This window comes from Vidua chalybeata, chromosome 2 (assembly GCF_026979565.1).
Source record: "Vidua chalybeata isolate OUT-0048 chromosome 2, bVidCha1 merged haplotype, whole genome shotgun sequence".
In the NCBI taxonomy this organism is placed as follows: domain Eukaryota; kingdom Metazoa; phylum Chordata; class Aves; order Passeriformes; family Viduidae; genus Vidua; species Vidua chalybeata.
The window spans coordinates 65,692,688-65,705,141 of NC_071531.1; the positions used below are offsets into that span (position 1 = coordinate 65,692,688).

General features: G+C 36.1%; 1 protein-coding gene across 3 annotated transcripts in view; it reads right to left on the reverse strand.

Annotated features, from left to right (window-relative positions):
- Positions 1-1,723: 1,723 nt before the first annotated feature.
- TBC1D23 (TBC1 domain family member 23) overlaps positions 1,724-12,454 on the reverse strand; it is a 32,766-nt gene continuing 22,035 nt past the window's right edge. For 2 of the 3 annotated variants that reach the window (XM_053932608.1, XM_053932623.1), the window contains exons 15-19: positions 12,031-12,075; positions 8,909-8,997; positions 6,016-6,151; positions 5,295-5,489; positions 1,724-3,486 (exon numbers count right to left, since the gene is read on the reverse strand). In XM_053932608.1, the coding sequence (XP_053788583.1) occupies positions 3,405-3,486; positions 5,295-5,489; positions 6,016-6,151; positions 8,909-8,997; positions 12,031-12,075 (547 nt within the window). In that variant the 3' untranslated portion in view covers positions 1,724-3,404. The remainder of the gene's footprint in view (positions 3,487-5,294; positions 5,490-6,015; positions 6,152-8,908; positions 8,998-12,030; positions 12,076-12,454) is intronic. The other variant, XM_053932618.1, reaches the window with a different exon arrangement.

Genomic DNA, 12,454 nt, shown 5'->3' on the forward strand with positions numbered 1-12,454 from the left:
AAATGCACAACCACTACTGCATGCAGTAATTACAAAACTTTCTTCAACCAGAGAACTGTTCAACCTGCCCCTTGAAGCAGAAGAGGGAACCACTCATCCCAATCTGACCAAGCCAAAGGATGGCAGAACAGACAGTACAACAGCCCTTAGCAGGCCTTCCTCCTTTTTATACATGCCCATGGTGGTAGAAAGAGTATATACGTTTGTTAAACATTTTTTCTTCCCCAAACATCACACTCTGCAGGGCTCCAGGTGCAAAGAACAGCTGTCTCCCAACTTCTTCCCAAATAAGAAAAAGAATTAAAAAAATCTAGTAGTATCATCCCTTCAAGGTGCAAAGCACAGGCCAAAAATCCAGTTTCCCATGAGTCAGAGAGATAAAATAAATTTTTCAAGTTTCCAAACAAAAGTATCTGAAAGCACTAAGTATACCCAGTAGAACAAGTTACATAGTACCACCCTTTTCCTTCCCTAAAGGGAAACTTTTCACACATTCAGTAGACTACACCTATACGGAAAAAGCAGTACCTGAAGTTATGGAACTACATGTAGTTGTTGGCAACATGTAGTTGGAAGGAAAAGATCCAGTCACAGGTGAGACCCATGTGTTAGGGCTAACAGGAAAAGGCAATTTTAAAAATTGCAACTCTGCAATCAACAGTATTTTTGGGGGGTAATACATGTAAAGTTCTTTACAAATGCTCATACAGATCAGAATCTAAAAGAATTTGTGAGACAAGTGAAGAGCCATCAGTGAGCACAGAAGCACCAACTCTCACTATGACACAAAGTTAAGAGCTTTCATTTGGCAGGAAACTTTAATCCAAGACTTTCTTTCCTACTCCAGACCTAATTTCTATCACTCCTGCATCATAACAACTGTCACCTTATACTCAAAAATATAGACTGTGGTGCATGCAGAATAAAACAAGAGCCAACACATCTCTAGCAAACACAATTTAAAAAGAAATCCTTGAAGCTAAAAGTGACAGGAAGTAGCATACTAACTTTTTTGATTTTTCTTTAAAAAAAATATCACTGCAGTACTATAATTAGAATTTCTGCTTTGTAATACAAGTTTTACAACAAAAATAGTAACTACAGGTATGTACACTGTAAGGCAAAAGTGGCCCTTAAACTGTGGGTAGAGATACACCAGCACCATTGAAAATTATTCATAGTTTGGGCTGAGCTTTTTAAGATAAGAGGTCTGTTTCTACAGAGAAGGGATTTAAGAACTGACTTTCTATTGCTTTACTTGCTGTAGATCTCAAAGATCTGGAGTATTTGCTGTCCTCACAGTGAAGCATACACATTAGCCACATTCCACATTTAATATACACCTGTTTAACAACTACGTGTCATTTTCACTTTTCCCCTTCCTGACTAGGAGAAATATGTTGTATCATTCTGTCAACATTTTCATAATAAAAATATGATGCTGAGAAGTTTGGAATTTATGCAGAAACCTTTTCTATAACTTGATTATTTGCGAATTCACTTTGACCTGTGAATGCTCACCCAAAAGTCCTTAATGAAATTAACTTAAATTCTGAAATACTTACATTAAGAAGTCCCTGGCAGTAGCTCCCTATGATCCGTAATCAGCATATTCCACTCCAAAGATCAAATTCACTTCCATTTACAAAACACCTTTAGGAAAAACTTTTAATTGATTCAGAAAATTTACAGTATGCAACTAAATGCCTTCCGACAGAGCAAGTTAAGTTCAAATTGTACTGGTTTATTTACAACTGTAGTTTATAAACAGTAGCACAAACATCTTTACATGAAAAAATCTCATTGCTGAAGTAGGCACAGAGTCAGAGACTCTTGAAGATATTTTCAGGAGGGATTAGGAAGAGGAAAATGTAATACAACAGTTGCTGGGCAAAACTATAAATACATGAGCATTGGCCCAGGTGCAATTTCATGCAAATATTTTCAACAGTTCAAGTTCTATTGGTGTTTACTCAGATACTAAGAAGGAAAAAGAAAGTAATTAGTTCCAGAATTAAGGTGCCCTAGCTTGATTCCTAGTAAAATAACTTAGAATAAATGTTTTTTATAAAGGTCAGTTTAACTTATTTTACCTTTTGATGAAGTACCAAATCATAGGTTTTGATTCAAGTACTCAGAAGATTTCATGCAGCAAAGCTAATCCCCATTATCTTTATTTCACAGTTTTCGGTGATTTCCCATCAGTCTACAAAGACGCTCTGCCTTGTCCATAAGAACATTCCTGTACTGAGCTTTGAACAGGAGAATCATTCTTGAACAAATGGAAAGCTTATGATGAACAGTCATATAGCTGCCATCGCCTAAATCTTTGCTAATTTAGAAATTGTTACTCAAAATAATATAAACAAATGCTTGAATCAATGAAGACAACTGGTTAAGAATACATTTATCACAGGCATGCAGCACTGGAATTTCTTCCCTGGTTTTGTGTGCATTCATCTTGCTGAACACATCTTTAGTCAGTGTGAACTCACTTTTGTGCTGAACTGAAGGGTTTTAAACATCTAAAGTTCTTAGATATTTTGTGAGGAACAAGGCAACTTGCTGGTGATGCTACCAGCATCGCCATATTCTCTCATGAAACATGCATATCCATGCACACACTCATCTTTACAAGGGAAACAGCCTCAACCTATGAAATGTAAAATTTTGCATAATTAAAAAAAAAATTACAACCTTATAGTAAAAATTATAGTTAATTTCAGTATTTAAAAATAATCTTTACCACCAATTCCAGTTATTTAGCCTAGTAGCTGGTAAGACTTAAAAAAACCTTTAATTTCATAAATTGTTTGTATTTTTTCTATTTATCTGCAGCCCGAACTGCAGATAAATTAACCGTTTTAATGTGAAAATAGTTTTTTTAAGATTTGTATCTGCTCTGCTCAAAAAACCTAAATTTTTAATTAGTCTTTGATAGTACCTCGTAGGCAAAATCAAATTTCTAGACTGTAGGCAATGGAGACATTTTATTTACAAGGGATAATAATGTAAAAACCATTGTGTTTTCTACTGCTTCTCTGTCTCTCACAGTCCTTCATTCCTTTAACACACTTAATGTGAACCCAACTGCATCTGCTCTTGCAAAGATGCAGATCACTCCCATTAAGGCTGCATTAAAAAGAAACAAACTGACCTTTATAATAAACACTTCTCCAAAACAAAAAAAAAAATTAAAATTAAAAAAAAAAACCAAACAAAAATCCTGTCCAGAAGTGGATAATAATTTACCCTATCTTAAGCCTGCTACTCAGGCACTCCCACCAGCAAACATAAAAATTCTCTTCAGTTAGTATTCAGTTGGGAAACAGTCAGCTTGTGTCCACATACAGAATCTTGGTTGCTTCTTCTTTATAAACTGGTCTCTATAAAGTCTTTAGTAATTAACTCTCCAAGGCATCCAATACTTTCATGATCTGTTGTTTTATGGCTTTGGTAGCATCACCTGCATTTGGAATCAAATACCTTAAAAAAATTAGAAAAAGCCATCATTAATTCACTATAAAATTTCTGAGTATAAATTCCATAATTCTTTTCATTCTTCCTCTGTCTAGAAGGAAGGGAAGAGGGGAATATATTAAAATGAAAAATGTAGTAAGAAAATAACATTTAATTCCTGATTATACTATGAAACTTTCTCTATGTGAACTTAGAATTGTTGAGGAGTACTTTACAGGCCATCTTGGAAAGAAAAATTGACAATGGGATAGGTCAGGCCATTCAAGATCTCTACAGATAGCACTGTCTGAGTGAAGCATAGAAGTCCTTGCTTAGATTTTGTTTTGTGATATTTTGGTTTTTTAATTCCTATAGATAACTCTAGATCAATCTGCTCCCGTCTGCAAGGTGGTGATGAAGTAATTCAACAAGCAATAAAGTTTCCTGCAAAATTTTAATTAATCTTTGTTGACCTACTACAAACCTAAGGAGCCAACAGGCACAGAACATCCTTAGTTACGTAGGAAACTCATCTCTCCTCTCTCTTGTGAGAAGAGACCATCCACTGCACATAGTTCTCTCCAAGGAAGATGAGAAAACATCCAGCTGGTATTAGCAACCATCTTAAAACCAAGAACAGCAGGCTACACCAGTGGAAAAAAGCCTGATACACCGCTCCATCTGACCCCTTCCCCCTCTTAAGCATGCAAATACTGAGCAGGGCAACATGTAACTTCCAGGGAATTAGAGTTTTGAGTTCAGGCTTCTGGACTCCTTGCACAATGCACAGAGAATATGAGCCAGATGTCAAAAAAAAAAAAAAAAAAAAAAAAACCCAAAACAAAACAAAACAAAAAAACAAAAAAAAACAAACAAACAAACAACAACAAAAAAAAAAAAACCAAAAAAAAAAAAAAACTGTTGGGGAAGATGAAATAGCAAGGCCCTATAAATATGATGGCCTGGCAAAAGAATCAGAGAATACAGATATTGAGATGAAAACAAGGTTTGAAATACCAAACCTTAATCACTGAGCATCTCGAAAGCAATAATGCAGCCAAGCTGAAAGCAATCCCCCCTTCTGATAGATCCTAAGGTCAAATGGAATGTCCTGTCTCACCCCCCAGTGTGTGGTTCATCCCATACCTGTAACCCTCCCCTGAAGTATCAGGTATCTGCAACCCCATTGGCCCAAGTCCTGTCCCAGCCCACCTTGAAGCCCCCTGATAAGGTGTGGCCCAGGGACCGGACGCTCTCTCTTGGACCCTCCTGCTGGGACGCCCACCTGGCACCCTCTCTCGCTCTCTCTCTCTCTCTCTCTCTCCCCCCGCTCTCCCCGGGCCTGCCACGAGTTGCAGCTAGCAACTCTAAGCAGGGCCCTTCATCCTTTACAATAAACCATATGCTCTAAAGACCGGGCCTCAGAGATCCTTCGCCACCACCCATCCAAACTGTCCTGGAGTCCAGCAATCCCCGCAAAAAACCAAACCAATTACTCCACAGAAGAATGACCATACTCTTAAATCCCATTCTTCACAAATCCATACTTTTGCTGCAGAGAACTGTCCATTTTTAAGACCTCTTACAAACAGAAAACACTTGCACACATCCCATCCCCAACAATGGTAGTCGCAGTTCCTCTCTTCTGGGTCTCATAAGCACTCATAATTTTACTGGCAAATCTTTTTCCCTAGTTCACATCTGATTTATGTATTCCTAAATAAAAACTATTATTTTTGAACTCAATTCTGGGAATAACAGCATACCCCTGATTTCCAGTGTACAGCATCCTGGATATCATTACCATTTATACCTCTGTTACTGAGATGGCTTACCTTTCAACTGCCAGAATTTCTATGCCTGAAGTATTGCTATTTCCATACTTAAAGGTGATCAGTTCTGGGTGTTTCTTCTTGGATGTGATTTTGACTACAGAGTTGAGTGCCTGTCGAGACTGTATGTAAGCCAGTCCCTTTCGTGATGGAATCTCCCTCAAACAATACATATGAGTTGCTGTTACTAGGAGATGACTTGAAGGAAAAGAAAAATACAAATTAGTTTTGTTAATGAATTAAGTATCAGCTATTTAGAAAGTTAAATTCTATGACTAAACTACATGGAGAGAGCTAGACAATACAGCTACCAAATCTAAGAAACAGTTTTAATACTTTCATAATATCTAATAAAGAAAGCTCTAGGAAAGACTTCAGAATTTCCTTGAGTGCTGCAGCACAGCCTTTTCTGAAAACAAGCATGACATTGCCCCCAGCATTACTGGAGCACAGAGCATGGCAAGTACTTCCAGCCCCTCTCTCCCCCTTCAATTTTTCTTACTACCTGGTACTTCAAAGCAAAACTTTACACTAGGTTTTATACATAATTACCGTTCTATAACACTGCAAATACAAGAATGCAAATACAGTAACACTTTGTTCTAGTTCATTCACACTTTCATTTCCTAGTTTAATATAAAGGATAAGTTAAGTGACCAACACTGTTTTTTAGCATGTATATCAAGACAGATGTTTTCATTTAACTCAGGATTAATGTCAGTACCTGGGAAACATATGTCCATTTTCTTTTACTTCATTACATGGGAAGTTATACTTCACATCAGGTTTATTTATCCATGTTTGGATGTTGATGACCTCTTTTCGATCATCATCTGACATTGAGGAGCTATCAATTTCATCTGGTTTGAATGGAGGGGGTAAAAATGTTAAAAAAAAAGATAAAGTTCTTTCACAACCATCAGCCAGCTTCTCAATTTGCTTAAACCCATTACAGCCACACTTGTTCAAAGCAAGTGTACATAACCATATAGAATTATTGAGAGGGAAGAAAGAAAAAGGCATATCTGATATTTCTCTCTTAATTTTCTCCCCACAAACAAGTATTTTTACATCGAGGGGTATCTTAGGCCGGTCCAATTTATCCATACAGTAAAGTTTCATGGATTTCTTTCACATTGAAAGTCACTTGTCCAGACTTTCCTTGAAGCCATATAAACTCTTTGCATTTAAACCACCAATATCTTTTGGCAAGGAGTACCAAAACCAAGCCAACTACAGTCCAGGAGAGTCTCTCCTTGTGGCTTCTAGTTTATTTTACAAGAAGAAATTAACACCTCTTAATACCTTTCAAGGCCAGGCATTATTTTTGTGGATCAGTTTTCCTCCCTTAAAATGCCTCTTTCACATAACAAAACTTGTAATATTCAGCTGTGCCTTTTGTGAAACTAATATCACATCTTTCCTCACCCTTCTTATTCCTCTCTGAACCTTGTCCTGTTCAAATATTGTTTCTGACATCAAGGGCAGAAGACACACAATATTTAATGTGTGGGTGAATCAGATTTCCGAGCATTTGATTTACTTTTCTGATTGCTAATGACTGCTTATTACAAACCCACTGCTGCTGGGCACAGCCAAATCATTCTTCCACCACTGGATCAGAAACTAGAAGTGGTTGGGGTTTTTTTATCGTTTTTCTTGCATTCAATTCATACTGAATGTCACGTGCCATTTTATTACCAGTCATTTCAATTAGCAAAAGACTCAGTCTATCCTTACTATCTCATATAACCTTGGATCATTAGCAAAAATTGTCTTTGGCTTCACATCCTTTTTTAAGGCCATTTAAGAACATATTCCAACCCCAAATTTTCAGCACAGACCTCTGTGAAACACCCAAAACTCCTGCACGTGTTATTACTTAGTTGCAAAGTACTGCTTTTATGTCTAAAGATGATGATTATGTTTACATACCAATTTTGGTGCTACATTAGAAGAATTTAAGCAACCTAGTTATTTAACACAATCAACTATATTAACTCCATACAAATTACTCCCAGAAATAACTCAGGACAGCTCTTTAAAGGACATTTTTCAAAGCCAGTTTCCTACACTTCGTTAAATTATTTACTTCAATGCAATTTAGAATTTGAAACACTCTTTGGGAAACATTTTCACTGAAAAATACATTGTGGAATTGAAGCACATGGAACAATAATCCACTCTCATGTCACAGAATCGCTGAGGATAGAAGGGATCTCTGGAGGTCACCTGGTTCAACCCCCCTGCTCAAGCAGATCCACATAGAGCAGGCTGCAATAATTACAGCTGGCTCTGTAATTACTTACTACAGAAAAGCCCCAAACACTAAAACTTCACAAAACCAATAATTCAGAAACAGATTCACTTCTTGCATTCTTCTGCATCAAGATTATATCTATCTCACTTCATGTGTGTTGGCTTTCCTTACTCAAATTGCTCTGATTCTGCTTGCTTACTGAGTGTAATAGTGCTTTTAAAAGAAAATATTAAATAGAACTTAGCAAACAACCACTACTGAAAACATCTTCTAGACAATCTGTCTTGGAGGAGCTGGTTTTCTGAAACTACATAGACTTTGCAAAACACTATTATGGATGCTCAAAGAACTGTGCAAACTTAATTACATGGCATTTGGAGAAAGAACTTGTTAGTATTAAAGCTTTTGCCTGATAATTTCACTTTGCTCTTTTACAATTTTTATTGCAGATGATGATCAACTGTTTGTCATTAATGTTATTTAAACCTGTGACTCTCATTAATCTTCCTGAACTGCTTCTTTTGCATATCAAAGATTCTCAGACTAGTTACTTGTTTCTCTTGTTTCTAACACAAGCCAAATATGTCTTTTAGCAATAGAAGAGTTATTTGTGAGATGATGAGTGGGAGTGGCCTAAAACTCCCAGCAAAACCAGGGCAACAGTAGGTTGGAACCATTCTAATGTTAGAACTGCTCTCAAAGAAACCTCCAAAGAAACCTTTATGACATGCGTGGTGTTCCAATTTTACCTGTAGTTTTTCAACTAGATAAAAACTTTAAATAAAAATTGCATTTTTTTCTACAGCAATCTGCATGCATATCAAGAGATGAATCAATTATTAATAGATTCAGTGCTAAAAAAAACAAGTCTGAAACACTGGAGAGGTGTGCACACATTAGCCACTTAAAGTCTGGCTCCAGCTATATTTCAGAAATTCAGATCATTACACTCACTAACAATACTAGACATTTAAACTGAGATACATCAGCTGAACCAGGTCTTTTAAATTTTGTTTACTGTTGTGAACAAGAAAGGCACAATTGCCAACTTACAAGTGTAGAAAAATATCTTTACTTCAGAAATAACAAGTGAAGACAAAAGATCCCCTAAATCTGCTTATTTCAATTTCTTCCTGTTGGCTTTTTGGTGCTTACCACAAATTACTTTTTATTTAATCTGCTCCTGTGTATTTGAAGAGGATCAGTCCTAGGCATTACCATAACATACATGAACAACAATAATAGACGAGTATCATATTGCAAGACAAATATGTAAGATACACTGTTTGATTTAGTCAAATTTAATAATTTTGTCTAAATAAGCTAATATAGGTAAAAGAAAAATTTTCTACTGTACCAGTATCGTATTCTTCTTCATCTCCGATGCTGAATACTGGCTTCACACCACGGTAGGGTTTTCCTACTCTGTCACTGCTGCTGACATGTCTGTTGGCAATGAAAAGTGCAGGAGGCGGCATGGGACAGAAGAAGAAAAGTAACTTTCAAACTGATGGTCTGAGTCCCACAGTAACAAATTAGCAAAATGTAAACACAGCTGTGCAACAGAGAAGGACAAGAGACTCCCATGAAGCTGCCTGCAAGGAAGACATGAGTGACCCATCCAGCAACTTGGTTAGTGAAAGCACATTCACTCACTTTGTGAGGCTGACTGTTGTAACAAAGAAAGTGGAAAGAAATGCTGTTTTGTTTTAAAAAAGCCCCAACTACTGCTAACCTTCTCAAATGGCAACATATGTTAGAGACCTGAAAACTGACAACATGCTGAGTTTCTAGCATGAAACTAAAGTATATCTGGACAGTCAGGGCGACTTCACAAGGATGCCAAATTTAGATGAAGCAAAAAACAAAGGCTATTAACTAACATGTCTGGCAATTAATTTTTCTGGTTAATTCCTCAAAAGATAACAAATTGCCTTAACAACTACACAGTGGGGTTATTACAAACCATCAGTGGTAGTCTAAACCCTGACTTCCTGTTCATTACTTCCAGCTTGAGTCAAATCTTGAAATATGTGCTCGAACAATTCCTACTGCTATAATCCCAGCACCAGATTGGTACTCATGTGATGTCAAAAATCACATTTAAATTGTTTCCACAGATCATATCAAATGACACAAACACACACAACTGAGTCTTTATGTGTGACACTAAGATTGCATATCAAAGCTCCAGCTCAGAATGTTGCGATTACATGGTCACAGCTGAATTAAAAGCTCTTGCCCTCAACTGTTGAGAATACCTGAAAAATATGAGAAAAACCTGAAAGGTCAGAAAGCAACAATAAAGGCAATTTCTGGAAAAAAACTAACAGTTCATAATTTTAGCCTTTAGAACTGACAACACTTAGCAGTCTTAACTCCATACAAAGCCAAAAAACTTGCCTGTCCCTTTCTTCCAGTTCAATAACCTCCTTCCCCATACTGTGTGTTTATGTTTCCTACCAACTCTAAGCCTTGGTTCCTGTTTTAAGTACGTTCACAAACTCCACTTTAAATGCTACTGTAGAACCAAGCTGGACAGGGAACAGGTTTAGTAACATGTAAATTAATGCTATTACTTAGGTATACCTGAAAGTAGAATTGAAAGTTAGAAAAGAAAACAACATTTTGTATGGGTAAAATGTACTAATCTAAACAAAATAAGGAAAAATTAAAAAACCTCAAACAAACAGAAATGTGATCTACAATGGCACAAAAATAAACATACAATAACATGCTCATTAGTGTTTAATACAATAAGCATCAATGACACTGACAATTCAAGAGGGCAGTGCTTCCATATGGAGGCTTTTGTAAATATGCTTTAGTTATACATAACCAATTGAGTAAGAAGCAGCACATTTAAATAATGTTAAATTAAATTATACAGAGAGGATCTAAAAACAGATCTCACTGGTGTTTATCAATTGTAGTTAGTCAGGACAAGAGAGTAAACAAGAGAGTAAAAAGCTACTTTATAAAAGCCTGGTAACCTCTTAAACTAGAAATTAATTCCCTTTAACCTGTTTATACAGAAGGGCACCATTACATGGTTACAAATTGAATGCAATGTCCTTTGGTGGCAAACCTGCCAGATGAAACATCCTGGTGGTAAACACAAAGTAGATCTAATTGAATTGATACAGAGACAATGCCATTCTAGGTTTTTAAGAATTGTAATTTTAAGAAAATACCCTAGGGATATAAAGTGTGAGCTAATTTATTCTTGCATGTAGCCAATGAAAGAAGATGTGCAATAAAAGTGAAAGGAATAAACAAAGTCACCAAAGTAAAATCTCAATATATCAAAACTTCTTGGTTACAAATACAGATTCATGCATCTCTGAATTATCAAAGAATCACCATATTTAATTTGGTATTTTAACACTTGCTTAGCATATTCTAGAAACAGATCAACAAAATGTGGGGTACAGTCCCCATGATCTTAAGTATTTCTAAATTAACAAAACCTACTATGTGCTATTGGGCCATTCCCATTGTTCTTCTACAGAACATTACTACTGACTTTTCTCACATGAACAACAACTTTCTGTGATGCTTTTGGGTGAATCCTAGCTCAAATTATGTACAAACTACTTGAAAGAAAAAATAGTCAAAAATCATTGAAAACCCACTTTTGAAATTTTCAGTAATTCATTCAGCACTAATCTTCATGCATTTCAGTGTAAGTGGGTCAAAAGCTACAGAACTCCTAAAGTAAAACCAAAATTCCAAAGTGATTATGCATGAGCTGCTCTTCAATTATCACAAGTAATTTTATAAAAACTCAATTCACAATTTTTATTTCTGAAATAATTATAAGACCCTGTGTGTGAGTCAAATGTGAAGGACTTCCACATTTGCATGAAATGTAATAGTTATGTAAACAAGATGAGGTAGAATTGCAAAGCATATTTACTTATAATTTTTCTTTTCCCAGTAATGAGCATGTCTGTTTCTTTCAGCATGAAAGTGATTTTTCTATCACCAAGTGATAAGATGCATAAAAATTTGAGACTTCCAGACAGAATTTCCATATGGGTTCCCTGTCACATCTAAGTGCTGATGATATTTTGTGAAAAGTTTACTTTTCATAATTATAGTCTCTCTTGTTAAAACCTTAAGCCATAATTTCTTCAGTAGTTGCTCCTGGTGTCTTCTAACAGTACAGGTTACTAACAAAATGTATGTAGTAAATGACAGGCAAAAAAAAATCCATAAAAAGCAAAAGTAAGGAAGAGAACAGAAATAACAAAGCAGAAACTAAGAGAAGAAAGCACTGCCAATACTTTCTTTTTTCTTCCTTTAGTCTCTTGACTAGTGCTTGTAAAAAGCAGTAGTTTTAATAAATTTTAAAAAAAATTAATATCAAAATATGCAAGCAATCTTGTCAGTGTAACCAATGCTTACAAACATTGTGATGCCATGCTAAATACAAGAAAGGTGGTTTGAGTCAGACTGCTTAATTATCAAGCTTACCGCTCCAGGCTTGCTCTGTCTGGCCAGGAAATATTGAAAGGTATTCTACAGTACATTGGGCAGAGGACAGAACAAAAGAATTAAAAAAATGTAAAGGAAAAACCTAGATAAATAGCTGAAATTCCCTACATTGGCAATGGATCTTCTTCAAGGAGGATGCTTGTAAATAAAAACAAGGCTTCATGAAAGCTGGACACAGGGTAAAGAAGTATTTGCAAAAAAATCTACTAAAAGATGTATTTAGTATACTACCTATGGCATATGTGTAAACATTATTTGATTTCACAGAATGGCCTGGGTTGGAAGAGACTCTAAAGACCATCTTGCTCCACACCCTGCTCTGCATAGGGACACCTCACACCAAACCACATTGCTTAAAGCTCCTTCCAGCCTGGCCTTGAGCGTTGCGAGGGATGGGGCAGCC